This window comes from Eubalaena glacialis, chromosome 10 (assembly GCF_028564815.1).
Source record: "Eubalaena glacialis isolate mEubGla1 chromosome 10, mEubGla1.1.hap2.+ XY, whole genome shotgun sequence".
In the NCBI taxonomy this organism is placed as follows: domain Eukaryota; kingdom Metazoa; phylum Chordata; class Mammalia; order Artiodactyla; family Balaenidae; genus Eubalaena; species Eubalaena glacialis.
The window spans coordinates 68,946,022-68,963,402 of NC_083725.1; the positions used below are offsets into that span (position 1 = coordinate 68,946,022).

Sequence of the window (17,381 nt, forward strand, 5' to 3'; positions counted from 1 at the left end):
CACCATGACTAGAGAGCCCATGTGCCACAACTACAGAGCCCATGCACTCTGGAGCCCACACGCGCCACAGCTAGAGAGAAGCCTGTGCGCCGCAACGAAAGATCCTGCGTGCCACAACTAAGACCCAACTAAGCCAAAATTAAATAAATTAATTTTTTAAATAAATAATAAAGGGCTTCCCTGGTGGCGCAGTGGTTGAGAATCTGCCTGCCAATGCAGGAGACACAGGTTCGAGCCCTGGTCTGGGAAGATCCCACATGCCACGGAGCAAATGGGCCCGTGAGCCACAATTACTGAGCCTGCGCGTCTGGAGCCTGTGCTCCGCAACAAGAGAGGCTGCGATAGTGAGAGGCCCGCGCACCGTGATGAAGAGTGGCCCCCGCTTGCCACAACTAGAGAAAGCCCTCGCACAGAAACGAAGATCCAACACAGCCATTAATAAATAAAGTACACCTAGTATAGTGTAATTTTAAAAAATAAATAAATAATTAATTAATTAAAAAGTAAATTAGTTAATTAAAAAACAAAAAGAAGATGATTATTGCTGGGATCAAGTTCTTGAATACCATGCTAAGGAACTTGAAATTTGTTCTAAAGATAAAAAAAGAGAAGCCAAAGCTAGAAAGGAATGATAGTAATTGAATAGGTTAGTACATGTTGAATGCTTAGAACAGTGCTTGGCACATAATAAGGACTCCATAAATGTTGTTGTTACTGTTATTTCAGTTCTGTGTTTTTAAAAAATCACTGAGGCTATAATGTAGAGAATTTATAAAAGGGGAATGAATAAGACTGAAGACAGAATTATTCAGGAGATAATTATAATCCAAGCAATTGAGTCGATGAAGCCAGAACTGTGGTAGTGGGGATGGATTTGCAGTACCATGTCAGGAGGGTGATTTGTTTGTTGTCACAGATTTATTGTTTGTTTTCTCATTGGTTGGGAATTTATTTTGCCCCCATTTATTCCTGATAGAAGCAGTACCACAAGAAGCAAGGCATCACGCCATGAAGAGCATGTGCAGAACATCCGCCGATTCCATGAATCCCTGCAGCAGGGAGAGGCAATCTTGCCAAGTGATGACAAACTGACCACATCACCCTTGTCCTCCCATACTTCCATTCTGACTTCTCTCAGGTGAGGCTCTCTGCTGAGTAAAGACCCAGGGAACCATAGTGGAGCGCAAGGTGAATGGGCAAAGGCAACCTGCAGTACTGCTTTCTATCAGCTACCACTGCTCCGGGATGTTTAGCAAGGGCTTTCGTGTATGTTAGCTTCGAAGTGGACCTGGAGCCTCACAGGATTCCTCACAGATGAATCTGTCTCAGCTTGGGGCCTTCCAGTCCTTCAGGGGGCTATATTTCTGGTCCACCTATAAATATAGAAACTTTAGATTGGTCATCAGACTTCATAATAACCACCCTCACATCTACTCTACAATTTATGAAGCCTGATCCTGCCTACTGTCTCACTGTCTTTATCCTCACAACCACTGGATTCTTCCAGACCAGCATCTGTCCTGTTAATGCTTCCCTGTCTCTTTCTTAGTTTAGTCAGCATCTGAGCCAGAAAAGCACTGTGAGAATTGAAAGGACCATTAGAGATCATTTGGATCAGCCCCTGGATTACCTAGTAAGAAGTGTGGTGCAGTGGAAAGGACTTGGCTCCAGAGTCAGATAGACTTGATTTCCAATCCTGGCTCTGCCATTCCCAGCGGAGGAGACAGCCATGTTGCCATTATAATTATAACCATGTATGATAAGAGTTCCAGGTTTCCTGGCCAAGGGTACATGGAGGAATGAGTAACATTCTAGGTTGGTCATGGAAAGCTATAAAGAAGTCACATTTGAACTGGTCTTTAAAGGAACAAGTCAACAAATATGAAGGGCATTCTGTGCAGAAAAAAAATGTGCTAAGGCCCAGGAGCATGAAACAATAAGCCCAGTTTGGGGAGATACCAGCAGTGCAGTTAGGGTGAGGCTGAGCATAAGATGTAAGGAGCAGGGCAAGTTGTGTGGGAGTCAGTTCTTGAAGGGCCTTGGATGTCAGGCCAAGAGTTTGCACTTTTACAACAGTGATTCTCAAATGGAAAGTGATGGGGTCGGGAGGAAGAGAATGTGTAAAGTTTGAGGAAACAAATATAAAAAAGGATTTTATTTTTTAAAAAAACTAATCTATTATTTGATTTCATAAAACAAGCTCAGAATGAAAGATTGGCAAAATCTTTTTTGGTGGGACATGGGTTAGAAAGGACTGAGCAGTCGTGCTATAGACGGGGAAATTGCTCAAACTTATAAGGAAGTAATATGTTCAGATTCTCATTTTAGGAAGATGCTGGAGATTGGAGGCTAAGTAAAACCATCAACAGTGTGGCTGCATTTTATTGGACCATTCACATGACACACTTTAGCACCCACTGAGGAAGGAGAGAAAGAAACTCTCCTTCACCCTAGAGCAGTTTCTCTCAACCTCAGCACTGTTGACATTTGGGCCAGATATTTTGCCTGTGGGGGCCTGTCCTGTGCATCTTAGGATATTTAGCAGCATCCCTGGTCTCTATCCACTAAATATTAGTAGCACCCCTCCCCCAGCTGTGACAACCAAAAATGTCTCCATACATTGCCGAATGTCCCCTTGGAGCTAAAACCATCAGGCTAAAAACCACTGCCCTGGAGGAGTGGTTCTCAAAATTTAGTGTGTGTCAGAATCACATGAAGAGCTTATTAAAACAGTTATTGCTGGGACCCACGCATACAGCTCTTGATTCAGTAGGTCTAGGATAGGGCCTGATAGTTTGCGTTTCTAACGACTTCTCAGGTGACGCTGATGCTGCCAATCCTAGAGCCAGGTTTTGAGAACCACTGCCGTAGACAAATTCCCTACGAAACAGATGAAACAAGATGATGTCAATTTTGCATTACTTCCTTGGGTTCATGGAGCCCTAAAGCAGTGTTTCATTTGAGTCACAGCAATCCTGTGAGGCCTGCAGGGCAAGTATTACCAAACTTTTCCCATAAATGAGGAATTTGCAGCTTGGTGTTAATAGGTTCTATACCCAGAACCTCTGACAAGGCCAGTTAGGTTTGCATATTTTCTAAAGCTTCACCAAGTTGACATTTGTCTGCATGTTCCTGCTACAGGTATTTATCTATGTGGCATAAACCCAGATATAGACACCTAAGTAAAGCGACTATGATTTGATAGACTTGTGGCTTCTAGTGATAGAATAAGGATCAGCTTTGTCCTCTCATTTAATTTACGTTTGACTCTAAGATATGCAGACTGTTCTTAACAAAAGGATAGAAAGACTTTGTTTACTTCACAGTTATTTAGTGTCTGTGTTGTGCCAGTTGTGCCAGGCACACTGAGTATACTAGAGAAATGGAGAAGTTTGAGATATTACCTTCTATTACCAGACGCGCATGGCCTAGTTAGGGAAACTAAACTAACACATAATGAGAAAACTAAAGGAAAATCTAAGGCAGAAGGTTAGATGCCAAGAGTGAAGGAGTTTAAGGGAGAGGTGGCCTAATGACTTGGGGCAGTGGACTTTGAAAAGGAGAAATATGAGCTGCACCTTAAAAAGTGAATAGGACAGGGACAGAGCAGGGAGCAGCTTGAACTCGGGTTCTAGCCTGCAGGGGTGTGAGGCAGAAATGAACCCAGTTGGGACAGAGCCCATCTACTATAATGGAAAAAGCATAAGTCTTGGAGTTCCAGTTTCTGAGTAGCTGCATGCTACTACTTACCCGAGACAAATCACTTAAATTCTCTGACCCTCACATTCCTTATTTATAAAACAGTAATTACTGATCTCATCTGGTTGGATGAGAATTAAACAAGGTAATGTGTTTGAAAGCATAAAATGTAAAATCCTATGCAAGTGAAGGTGGTAATAGTTGGTGTGATTTCTCTTCGGAGTAGTAAGAATGAATGTGCCCCCATTAAAGGTTTTTGAACAGAAGATTTTTTTAAAGGTCATTTATTCATGTCTATTTATCCATTCAGCATTCATTTATTTTGTGCCAAGCACTGTGCTGGGTGCAGTAGATATAAAGGAATCAGCACAGAGTTCACATCACATCAGGGGAAATGATGTGAAACAAACAGATGATATGGTTGAAGAGTACAGAAAGAACTAGAGCACAGAGGAGCGGCCCTTAAACCAACTTAGAGAGTCAGGGAAGGCTTGCTGGAAGAGGTCACTTGCTTGAAGGATCAGGAATGGCTAAAAGGTAGCAGAGGTCAGTGCTAGCCCAGAGTAAGGGGAAGTGAGGATTGGAATGATGATAAGAATGGTTCCCTATAAGGAGGTAGAATACTTGCTGGACATCAGAAGAGGAATCCCATTAGCCAGACAGAGGGGGAAAATGTTGTCCCCGGCAGTGGGATTGTAGTCAGAGAGGTGAAGGATGAATTGGTGGATTGGAGAGAGAGGGGCCCTGCTGTTAATAGACCAAGTGAGAGATGCTAAGGTTCTAGCTCAAGCAATGGAAGGTCAGGGGAACATAAAAGATGCTCATAATCCCAGTGAATGACCCTTTTTTCTTCTCCCCTTCTTCTTTTGCAGGAGGAATCTGAGTGAGCTAGATCAGATCCAGCGGTACTTCAGCCGGAAGCTCACCAAGCCTTTACTTCCCCTCAGTCCTCAGACCCATACTGCCATCTCGCAGTGCCAAGAGAGTCAGAGGGACCATCTTTGGCCAGGAGCCAGCAGCCTAGACCCCGAAAGCCATTGCATCCTGGAGAAATCCAATAACCTGGTGTTGCAAGTCAGCTCCTTAATCACGGGTATGGCTCAGGGCCGCTCTTGTTGAGGAGTTATGGTCATGGGTGCTTATTCAAAAACCATTTGAATGTGTGCCTTCAGACAAGTCTTTATGGCAAATGGAGACCAACAGCTTTCACCATCTTTCTTACTTACTTATTTACTGTCTTCCTTTTGAAAGGAGAGACGTAGTAGCGTGGCAGTGGAACATGTGCAATGGAAAGAACATGGGACTGAGAGGCAGGGGACCCGAGTCGAGTCCTTGGTGGGTTTGTGGCACGGACTTACTGTTTGACTCTGAGCATACCCTTTCCCTTCTTGAGCTTCAGTTTCCCCAACCAGAAAAAGAGGGGAATGGATTAGATGAGTTCTTCAGTGGCAGTTCGTGAACTCGTGCCGCTCTATTTTCAGAAAAACTCAGCTACAAACATATTTCAGATTTTAATTCTCAGAGGCCAGAAGACTGCGTTTTTAGCAAGCACCCCAGATGATTCTAGGTGTTGGTGGTCCATAGTCTACCCTTTGAAAAGCCCCCTTAAGTGGTGGTTCTCACTTTGACTGTATTGATATCATTGAGGGAGCTTTTTTTTTTCTTGGCCACACCACGATCTTAGCTCCCCAACCAGGGATTGAACCCGGGCCCTCAGCAGTGAAAGCACGGAGTCCTAACCACTGGACTGCCAGGGAATTCCCGGGATCATTTTTCTCAAGCAGAATGTGTAGATTCTACACAGGGATGAGTAAGTTCAGTTTTTTCCTTTTAAAGGGAAAAAAAGCCACCATGGTTGATATTAGGCACAAACCTTCCTACCCTCTTCTCCCAGATACCTAACCTGTTGGTAGCCAGGACTACAGAAGTGTACTCTGTGTTTGGCTTCCACTTGCTTGGAAATAATCAGTCAACTGTTTATTGAGCACCAACTGTGCCAGGCATTATTGTGTCACTAGTTCTGGCAGGATACAGTGGTGGACAAGACAGGCATTGTCTGTGCTTTCATCAAGCATGCATGCTATAGTCAACCAAAGAAGCTGCTGCCCCCCAGAAAGAAAGCATAAGAGCAAAATAGAGGGAGGCTTGTTTGGGGTGGAGGTGAGAGTGGATAAGGAGAATCCCTTTAAAGGTCATATTAAAAGAGGAGAATGAGGAGAATCAAAGGCTTGAAGCCGAAGGGCCTTGAAGGCAAGCTTAGGAGTTTAATCTTTATCCTGGAAGAAAAAGGGGAGTTCTAAGCAAGGGTATGACAGAAGGAAAACTGATTTTCACAAGGAGAGGATGAATTTTGAAAGGAGTTACTGAATGCCTATATATGTGCTACACAATGTATGCCCATTTATCTCATATATTTTTCACCATAACGCTGTTAAAAAGGTGGTGTTTTATCACATTTTAAAGATAAACAGACTCAGGATAGTTTGCTCGTAACCATAAAATTGACAAGTGACAGTAGAGATTTGAACCCAAGACTGACTGGCTCCAAAGCCTGTGCTCTTTCCAGCACACCATGCCGCCTCCATTTTCTTCACAAATCTCCACAGCCTTATCATTTGGGTGATGGGTATTTCTTTACTTTTATTTTCCAAATAAAATAGTTCTAATAACTGTCATCAAATAGGTAAATAAGTGGATTCTCATTTTGGTTTTTTTTTTTTTTTTTTAAACATCTTTATTGAAGTATAATTGCTTTATAATGGTGTGTTAGTGTCTGCTTTATAACAAAGTGAATCAGTTATACATAGACGTATGTTCCCATATCTCTTCCCTCTTGCATCTCCCTCCCTCCCACCCTCCCTATCCCACCCCTCTAGGTGGTCACAAAGCACCGAGCTGATCTCCCTGTGCTATGCGGCTGCTTCCCACTAGCTATCTGTTTTACATGTGGTAGTGTATATATGTCCATGACACTCTCTCACCCTGTCACATCTCACCCCTCCCCCTCCCCATATCCTCAAGTCCATTCTCTAGTAGGTCTGTGTCTTTATTCCTGACTTGCCACTAGGTTCTTCATGACCTTTTTTTTTTTTTTCCCTTAGATTCCATATATATGTGTTAGCATACTGTATTTCTTTTTCTCTTTCTGACTTACTTCACTCTGTATGACAGACTCTAACTCCATCCACCTCATTACAAATACCTCCATTTCATTTCTTTTTATGGCTGAGTAATATTCCATTGTATATATGTGCCACATCTTCTTTATCCATTCATCCGATGATGGACACCTAGGTTGCTTCCATGTCCTGGCTATTGTAAACAGAGCTGCAATGAATACTTTGGTACATGACTCTTTCTGAATTATGGTTTTCTCAGGGTATATGCCCAGTAGTGGGATTGCTGGGTCGTATGGTAGTTCTATTTTTAGTTTTTTAAGGAACCTCCATACTGTTCTCCATAGTGGCTGTATCAATTTACATTCCCACCAACAGTGCAAGAGTGTTCCCTTTCCTCCACACCCTCTCCAGCATTTATTGTTTCTAGATTTTTTGATGAAGGCCATTCTGACCGGTGTGAGATGATATCTCATTGTAGTTTTGATTTGCATTTCTCTAATGATTAATGATGTTGAGCATTCTTTCATGTGTCTGTTGGCAATCTGTATATCTTCTTAGGAGAAATGTCTATTTAGGTCTTCTGCCCATTTTTGGATTGGGTTGTTCGTTTTTTTGTTATTGAGCTGCATGAGCTGCTTGTAAATCTTGGAGATTAATCCTTTGTCAGTTGCTTCATTTGCAAATATTTTCTCCCATTCTGAGGGTTGTCTTTTGGTCTTGTTTATGGTTTCCTTTGCTGTGCAAAAGCTTTTAAGTTTCATTAGGTCCCATTTGTTTATTTGTGTTTTTATTTCCATTTCTCTAGGAGCTGGGTCAAAAAGGATCTTGCTGTGATTTATGTCATAGAGTGTTCTGCCTATGTTTTCCTCTAAGAGTTTGATAGTGTCTGGCCTTACATTTAGGTCTTTAATCCATTTTGAGTTTATTTTTGTGTATGGTGTCAGGGAGTGTTCTAATTTCATACTTTTACATGTACCTGTCCAATTTTCCCAGCACCACTTATTGAAGAGGCTGTCTTTTCTCCACTGTATATGCTTGCCTCCTTTATCAAAGATAAGGTGACCATATGTGCGTGGGCTTATCTCTGGGCTTTCTATCCTGTTCCATTGATCTATATTTCTGTTTTTGTGCCAGTACCAAACTCTCTTGATTACTGTAGCTTTGTAATATAGTCTGAAGTCAGGGAGCCTGATTCCTCCAGCTCCATTTTTCGTTCTCAAGATTGCTTTGGCTATTCGGGGTCTTTTGTGTTTCCATACAAATTGTGAAATTTTTTGTTCTAGTTCTGTGAAAAATGCCAGTGGTAGTTTGATAGGGATTACATTGAATCTGTAGATTGCTTTGGGTAGCAGAGTCATTTTCACAATGTTGATTCTTCCAATCCAAGAACATGGTATATCTCTCCATCTGTTTGTATCATCTTTAATTTCTTTCATCAGTGTCCTATAATTTTCTGCATACAGGTCTTTTGTCTCCTTAGGTAGGTTTATTCCTAGATATTTTATTCTTTTTGTTGCAGTGGTAAACGGGAGTGTTTTCTTAATTTCACTTTCAGATTTTTCATCATTAGTATATAGGAATGCAAGAGATTTCTGTGCATTAATTTTGTATCCTGCTACTTTTCCAAATTTATTGATTAGCTCTAGTAGTTTTCTGGTAGCATCTTTTGGATTCTCTATGTATAGTATCATGTCATCTGCAAACAGTGACAGCTTTACTTCTTCTTTTCCAATTTGGATTCCTTTTATTTTTTTTTTCTTCTCTGATTGCTGTGGCTAACACTTCCAAAACTATGTTGAATAATAGTGGTGAGAGTGGGCAACCTTGTCTTGTTCCTGATCTTAGTGGAAATGGTTTCAGGTTTTCACCATTGAGGACAATGTTGGCTGTGGGTTTGTCATATATGGCCTTTATTATGTTGAGGAAAGTTCCCTCTATGCCTACTTTCTGCAGGGCTTTTATCATAAATGGGTGTTGAATTTTGTCGAAAGCTTTCTCTGCATCTATTGAGATGATCATATGGTTTTTCTCCTTCAATTTGTTAATATGATGTATCACGTTGATTGATTTGCGTATATTGAAGAATCCTTGCATTCCTGGAATAAACCCCACTTGATCATGGTGTATAATCCTTTTAATGTGCTGTTGGATTCTGTTTGCTAGTATTTTGTTGAGGATTTTTGCATCTATGTTCATCAGTGATATTGGCCTGTAGTTTTCTTTCTTTGTGACATCTTTGTCTGGTTTTGGTATCAGGGTGATGGTGGCCTCATAGAATGAGTTGGGGAGTGTTCCTCCCTCTGCAATATTTTGGAAGAGTTTGAGAAGGATAGGTGTTAGCTCTTCTCTAAATGTTTGATAGAATTCGCCTGTGAAGCCATCTGGTCCTGGGCTTTTGTGTGTTGGAAGATTTTTAATCACAGTTTCAATTTCAGTGCTTGTGATTGGTCTGTTCATATTTTCTATTTCTTCCTGGTTCAGTCTCGGCAGGTTGTGCATTTCTAAGAATCTGTCCATTTCTTCCAGGTTGTCCATTTTGTTGGCATAGAGTTGCTTGTAGTAATCTCTCATGATCGTTTGTATTTCTGCAGTGTCAGTGGTTACTTCTCCTTTTTCATTTCTAATTCTATTGATTTGAGTCTTCTCCCTTTTTCTCTTGATGAGTCTGGCTAATGGTTTATCAATTTTGTTTATCTTCTCAAAGAACCAGCTTTTAGTTTCATTGATTTTTGCTATTGTTTCCTTCATTTCTTTTTCATTTATTTCTGATCTGATCTTTATGATTTCTTTCCTTCTGCTAGCTTTGGGGTTTTTTTGTTCTTCTTCTCTAATTGCTTTAGGTGCAAGGTTAGGTTGTTTATTCGAGCTGTTTCCTGTTTCTTGATGTAGGCTTGTGTTGCTATAAACTTCCCTCTTAGAACTGCTTTTGCTGCATCCCATAGGTTTTGGGTCGTCGTGTCTCCATTGTCATTTGTTTCTAGGTATTTTTTGATTTCCCCTTTGATTTCTTCAGTGATCACGTCGTTATTAAGTAGTGTATTGTGTAGCCTCCATGTGTTTGTATTTTTTACAGATCTTTTCCTGTAATTGATATCTAGTCTCATAGCGTTGTGGTCGGAAAAGATACTTGATACGATTTCAATTTTTTTAAATTTACCAAGGCTTGATTTGTGACCCAAGATATGATCTATCCTGGAGAATGTTCCATGAGCACTTGAGAAAAATGTGTATTCTGTTGTTTTTGGGTGGAATGTCCTATAAATATCAATTAAGTCCATCTTGTTTAATGTATCATTTAAAGCTTGTGTTTCCTTATTTATTTTCATTTTGGATGATCTGTCCATTGGTGAAAGTGGGGTGTTAAAGTCCCCTACTATGATTGTGTTACTGTCGATTTCCCCTTTTATGGCTGTTAGTATTTGCCTTATGTATTGAGGTGCTCCTATGTTGGGTGCATAAATATTTACAATTGTTATACCTTCCTCTTGGATCGATCCCTTGATCATTATATAGTGTCCTTCTTTGTCTCTTGTAATAGTCTTTATTTTAAAGTCTATTTTGTCTGATATGAGAATTGCTACTCCAGCTTTCTTTTGATTTCCATTTGCATGGAATATCTTTTTCCATCCCCTCACTTTCAGTCTGTATGTGTCTCTAGGTCTGAAGTGGGTCTCTTGTAGACAGCATATATATGGGTCTTGTTTTTGTATCCATTCAGCCAGTCTGTGTCTTTTGGTGGGAGCATTTAATCCATTTACATTTAAGGTAATTATCGATATGTATTTTCCTATTCCCATTTTCTTAAATGTTTTGGGTTTGTTATTGTAGGTGTTTTCCTTCTCTTGTGTTTCTTGCCTAGAGAAGTTCCTTTAGCATTTGTTGTAAAGCTGGTTTGGTGGTGCTGAACTCTCTCAGCTTTTGCTTGTCTGTGAAGGTTTTAATTTCTCCATCAAATCTGAATGAGATCCTTGCTGGGTAGAGTAATCTTGGTTGTAGGTTTTTCTCCTTCATCACTTTAAGTATATCCTGCCACTCCCTTCTGGCTTGCAGAGTTTCTGCTGAAAGATCAGCTGTTAACCTTATGGGGATTCCCTTGTGTGTTATTTGTTGTTTTTCCCTTGCTGCTTTTAATATGTTTTCTTTATATTTAATTTTTGATAGTTTGATTAATATGTGTCTTGGTGTGTTTCTCCTTGGATTTATCCTGTATGGGACTCTCTGTGCTTCCAGGACTTGATTAACTATTTCCTTTCCCATATTAGGGAAGTTTTCAACTATAATCTCTTCAAATATTTTCTCAGTCCCTTTCTTTTTCTCTTCTTCTTCTGGGACCCCTATGATTCGAATGTTGGTGCGTTTAATGTTGTCCCAGAGGTCTCTGAGACTGTCCTCAGTTCTTTTCATTCTTTTTTCTTTATTCTGGTCTGCAGTAGTTATTTCCACTATTTTATCTTCCAGGTCACTTATCCGTTCTTCTGCCTCAGTTATTCTGCTATTGATCCCGTCTAGAGTATTTTTAATTTCATTTATTGTGTTTTTCATCGTTGCTTGGTTCCTCTTTAGTTCTTCTACGTCCTTGTTAAATGTTTCTTGCATTTTGCCTATTCTATTTCCAAGATTTTGGATCATCTTTACTATCATTATTCTGAATTCTTTTTCAGGTAGACTGCCTATTTCCTCTTCATTTGTTAGGTCTGGTGTGTTTTGACCCTGCTCCTTCACCTGCTGTGTGTTTTTTTGTCTTCTCATTTTGCTTATCTTACTGTGTTTGGGGTCTCCTTTTCACAGGCTGCAGGTTCGTAGTTCCCATTGTTTTTGGTATCTGTCCCCAGTTGCTAAGGTTGGTTCAGTGGGTTGTGTAGGCTTCCTGGTTGAGGGGACTAGTGCCTGTGTTCTGGTGGATGAGGCTGGATCTTGTCTTTCTGGTGGGCACGTCCACGTCTGGTGGTGTGTTTTGGGGTGTCTGTGGCCTTATTATGATTTTAGGCAGCCTCTCTGTTAATGGATGGGGCTGTGTTCCTGTCTTGCTAGTTGTTTGGCATAGGGTGTCCAGCACTGTAGCTTGCTGGTCGTTGAGTGAAGCTGGGTCTTGATGTTGAGATGGAGATCTCTGAGAGATTTTCGCCGTTTGGTATTACGTGGAGCTGGGAGGTCTCTTGTGGACCAGTGTCCTGAAGTTGGCTCTCCCACCTCAGTGGCACAGCCCTGATGCCTCGCTGGAGCACCAAGAGCCTTTCATCCACACGGCTCAGAATAAAAGGGAGAAGAAATAGAAAGAAAGAAAGAAAGAGGATAACATAAAATAAAATAAAGCTATTCTAATAAAAAATAAGAAAAAAATTATTAAGAATAAATTTATTAAGAAAAAATTTTTTAATTTTAAAAATAGATTTATTAATTTTTTATAATAAATAAGAAAAAAGTATTAAGAAAAAAATTTATTAAGAAAAAAATTTTTTTAATTTTTTAAAATAAAAAATATGAAAAAACTTATTAAAAATTTTTTTTTAATTTTTTAAAAATAGAAAATAAGGAAAAAATTATTAAGAAAACATTTATTAGGGAAAAAAAATTTTTTTAAGTAAAAAAAAAAAAAACCCAAAACGGACGGACCTAACCCTAGGACTAACGGTGAGAGCAAAGCTATACAGACAAAATCTCACCCAGAAGCATACACATATACACTCACAAAAAAAGGAAAAAGGGAAAAATTAATATATCCTGCTCCCAAAGTCCACCTCCTAAATTTGGGATGATTCGTTGTCTATTCAGGTATTCAACAGATGCAGGCACATCAACTTGTTTGTGGAGCTTTAATCCGCTGCTTCTGAGGCTGCTGGGAGAGATTTCCCTTTCTCTTCTTTGTTTGTACAGCTCCCGGGGTTCAGCTTTGGATTTGGACCCGCCTCTGCATGTAGGTCGCCTGAGGGCGTCTGTTCCCCGCCCAGACAGAACGGGGTTAAAGGAGCAGCTGATTCGGGGGCTCTGGCTCAGTCAGGCCGGGGGGAGGGAGCGGTACGGAGGAGGCGGGGCGAGCCTGCGGCGGCAGAAGCCGGCGTGACGTTGCAGCAGCCTGAGGCACGCCGTGCGCTCTCCTGGGGAAGTTGTCCCCGGATCACGGGAGCCTGGCCGTGGCGGGCTGCACTGGCTCCCGGGAGGGGCAGTGTGGAGAGTGACCTGTGCTCGCCCACAGGCTTTTTGGTGGCGGCAGCAGCAGCCTTAGCGTCTCATGCCCGCCTCTGGGGTCCGCGCTGATAGCCGCGGCTCGCGCCCATCTCTGGAGTTCATTTAAGCGGCGCTCTGAATCCCCTCTCCTTGCGCGCCGCGAAAGAAAGAGGCAAGAAAAAGTCTCTTTCCTCTTCGGCAGCTGCAGACTTTTTCTCGGGCTCCCTCCTGGCTAGCTGTGGTGCGCTAGCCCCTTCAGGCTGTGTTCACGCCGCCAACCCCAGTCCTCTCCCTGCGATCCGACCAAAGCCCTAGCCTCAGCTCCCAGCCCCCGCCCGCCCCGGCGGGTGAGCAGACAAGCCTCTCGGGCTGGTGAGTGCTGCTCGGCGCTGAGCCTCTGTGCGGGAATCTCTCCGTTTTTCCCTCTGCGCCCCTGTTGCTGTGGGATCCGTGCTGATAGCCGCGGCTCGCACCCGTCTCTGGAGCTCGTTTAGGCGGCGCTCTGAATCCCCTCTCCTTGCGCGCCGCGAAACAAAGAGGCAAGAAAAAGTCTCTTGCCTCTTCGGCAGCTGCAGTCTTTTTCCCGGACTCCCTCCCGGCTAGCACCGAAGCCCGAGCCTCAGCTCCCAGCCCCCGCCCGCCCCGGTGGCTGAGCAGACAAGCCTCTCGGGCTGGTGAGTGCTGCTCGGCGCCGATCCTCTGTGCGGGAATCTCTCCGCTTTGCCCTCCGCACCCCTGTGGCTGGGCTCTCCTCCGTGGCTCTGAAGCTTCCCTCCTCTGCCACCCGCAGTCTCTGCCCGCGAAGGGGCTTCCTAGTGTGTGGAAACCTTTCCTCCTTCACAGCTCCCTCCCACTGGTGCAGGTCCCGTCCCTATTCTTTTGTCTCTGTTATTTCTTTTTTCTTTTGCCCTACCCAAGTACGTGGGGATTTTCTTGCCTTTTGGGAGGTCTGATGTCTTCTGCCAGCGTTCAGTGGGTGTTCTGTAGGAGCAGTTCCACGTGTAGATGTATTTCTACTGCATCTGTGGGAAGGAAGGTGATCTCCGCGTCTTACTCTTCCGCCATCTTGCCCAGACCTTATCTTCTCTCATTTTGGTTTTTAATATAGGTAATTACTGAAGTAAATGGAAGCATGAACATTCCCACCAGGACTCCCAGCTCCCAAGAATTCCTGAGCATGAGCAGATAGTCTCTGAAAGTGTTTCCACAGACGTAACCACAGCTATAAATGGATTAGATTTTGGTCCTCTGATATTAGAATAAAATGCTAGAAATTGTACCGCCTTGAATATAGTTTCACTGACTCTTGGGGGCAAATTAACTATTATCTTTAAGGTTTGTTCAAAGGTCTGATTGCAAGACTACATCTGAAACTAGAAGCTAATGTGGGAAAGTTGAGTGGTCTGTGGCCCTACCTTGTAGTAAGAGTGATATCTGTTACTGTTTAGATCTGCAGACTATCACCCGGAACTCTCAAGGATCTTTGCATTCTCACCAAGCGAGGAGTAGAAGCAGAGAAGTCACCACCCTCCCAGATGCTCAGGACACAGTAGCCACGGAAGAACGAAGCACAACTCCAGACCTGCCATTGGCAAGAGCTCCAGATGAGGGCGGAAACTCCCCACCTCCCTCTGCTCTTGAAGAGACTTCAAGTGGAAGAGGGATGCTTCATGAGGCCCTGGGGCACACGGTACCCATCACAAGAATGCAGAGCAGTGAGGACACCAAGGCACGCCCGGCCTACAGTGATGAGGACTATGAAGAAGACATCATTGAGCCCAGGACCCTCAATGAGATCACCACCGTGACAGACAAAACTAGCCCTTGGTCCAGTTTCATGTCAGATGCAAGTGAGATCATCAGCCCTCAGCCTGATGAGGGGCAGAGGGACGGCCTCTCTTGTCCTTCAGAGCCTTTCCCCAGAGAGGAGCTCAAGGTCAGAAGTAGCTTTCTGTCCAGCCCGGAAAGGACTGTTAACCCCCACTTGCATAGGCAGGGCTCTCCTAGCCACAGTATTGTTCCTTGTGAGGGTGTGGCCTGTAAGGCCAGGGTTGGAGAGCCTGCCTCAGCAGGCCTTCAGCTCAGCTCCCATGTGACACTCTCAGGAGCCCAACAGAGCAAAACCTGTGTTGGGTGGCACTCACCAAAGGCAGACCAGGACCAGGAGCCCAAGCCAGAGGCCCAGGCTGAGAAGGAAGTGGTCTCCGATGAGCTAAGTGACTCTGCTGATAGCTCTGAGAAGCTCCCTCTACACCCAGCCTCCCAGAGCAGAAGGGAAAACCATAAGCAGCCACCCATCAACTGCCCTGACATCAGGCAGAAGCAGGAGACATCTGGGTCAGAGGTGTCCACGAAGCAGAGCATCCTCCTGTATCCTTTGGTGTTTCCCCCAGGTAGCCCCTTAAGCCATCTCTAGGCATTTTGGGTGCTGGTGCTTAGGCCAGCCGCATGAGCGTGAGCAGTGGTCCCCTCATAGAATGCACTCAGGGGCGTGGGGAGCCCTTTCCTGCTGAAGACTCACCTGTACTGATCAGGTGCTACGATTCTACCATTATCATCAGGCCTCTGAAGCATAATGCTTTGAACTGGGTTTAGATGTTGGTAGTACATTCATTAGCCTATCCTAGCCTGATTTATCTGATTAATCTCTGGGTATTTTACACCTGAAGGCAAAGTTCTGCATCTAAGGAATGAGACCATTAATCTCAGTTGAAATTTCAGGGGAGGGTATAGAGAAAGAAGAGTCCTACCACAGATTGAGCATTTACCATGTGCCAGGCACTTTACGTACATTTTGCATTCGGTCACACAAGTCTTTAAAGTTGGTATCATTTCTATTTTGCATGTAACGAAATGGAGACTCAGAGTTTTAGTGACTTGCCTAATTAATTTTTTTTAAAGGCAAGTGATGGGGCCAAGGGGAGGGGAAAGTGGGCACTGTTGAAATGGTCTTACCCAAGCCCCCCCAGGATGGCAGTGTTGATGGGGAGAGGGGCATCTGACATTCCCCCTCTTCCTCCTTTGAAATGCAGATGGGCATGTTATGGGGAAAGGAAACCACTTGGGACCATCAGTAGCCCTCATATCTGTAGCCTAACCAGCTGATCACATCAGCTCACCTGATATCCCAACAATAAGCAGGGGTTATTGCAGGGCTGGTGGGTGAAGCAGGCTGCCTTTGTAGTGCTTTGCAGTTCTTTCTCCACTAGAAATCAGGGGGCCTGACTTCGACCATTCGGACCCAGCTCTTACTACTTGTGTAACATCAAGCATATAGTTTAACCTTTCTGAGCCTCGATTTCTTCACCTATAAGATGGAGGTAATAATCCCTTACCCACCAGACTGTACACTCCCAGGTAGGTCAAGGACCTTGTCTTTCTCCATGTCCCCAGACATGACACACAGAAAGGATCAGTAAATATAGATTGAAATGAGCTATCAGTTTGACAGGATTCTTGAGAAACTCAAATGAGTGGGAACATTTGTACATACCACACAGATGTGATTCTTGATGCAAGGCAGAGAGAAACCTGAGGGTAGGGGGTGTGGGCTCAGGAGAGGCTTAAAGCGTGAAATGGCTGGAGGCTGAGCACTGAAAGCAGAGTGCCTCGGTGTTCTTTCCTGGCCTCATTCTTCCTGGCTTCTGATGTTTCTGCCTCTACAGTCGATTTAGTTGTGCTCAGAATTTATAGTCAGTGGAGGAGCAGTCACATGTGCCAGGTCCTAAGGGCACTGCTTTAATTCGGGCCTTCCCAACTGCTCATTCTTTCAAAAAGTGAGTATTGCCAGGCCCGGTGCTGTGTAATGAGGACAGAGATTTGAATCAGCCCTTACCTCGAGAAGTTCCCATTATGAGGTAGGAGACAGGTAATGACAGTAACAGTAAATAGGCAGTGATAAATAGCCTTTGTTGTTCTAAGGCATGGACAAAATGCTAGGGAACAAGAGGAGGAAGCTGCCATAACTCTGTTTGGAGGTACCCCAGAAAGAGAGACAGTAGAGCTGGACCTCAAAGATGAATAGCCATTCTGTAGGCAGGGACAAGAACGTTGTAGTCACAGCGAACTGTATGCGCAGAGGCGTAGCCACTTGAAGGAGCCTGGCCTGTGGGCAGAAGTCACTGTGGTTAGAGCCCCCGGATAAGAGGGATGGTGAGGGGTGAAGCTGGGCTGGATCTTAAGGGGCCTTTTATATCTGGCTAAGGTACTTGGACTCTGTCTTGTTAGCAGATTAAACTTCAGTTTCCTTATCTTTAAATAAATAAGTAATAACAGTAGTTTTCTTGTGGGGTTGTTGTGAAAATTAAATTAACAATGTAAACTACCTAGCATAGTGCCTGGTACGTAAATAGTGTTCAGTAAATGTTAAGCAAGCGTATGATTGGTCAGATTTACATA

General features: G+C 43.4%; 1 protein-coding gene across 3 annotated transcripts in view; it reads left to right on the top strand.

Moving 5' to 3' along the window:
* C2CD3 (C2 domain containing 3 centriole elongation regulator) overlaps positions 1 to 17,381 on the top strand; it is a 135,703-nt gene that overhangs the window by 97,410 nt on the left and 20,912 nt on the right. Inside the window, exons 29-31 of one of the 3 annotated variants that reach the window (XM_061201263.1) lie at positions 977 to 1,138; positions 4,572 to 4,792; positions 14,432 to 15,353. In XM_061201263.1, the coding sequence (XP_061057246.1) occupies positions 977 to 1,138; positions 4,572 to 4,792; positions 14,432 to 15,353 (1,305 nt within the window). Of the gene's footprint in view, positions 1 to 976; positions 1,139 to 4,571; positions 4,793 to 14,091; positions 14,145 to 14,431; positions 15,354 to 17,381 lie in introns of those variants that run through there. The other 2 variants (XM_061201265.1, XM_061201264.1) reach the window with 2 other exon arrangements.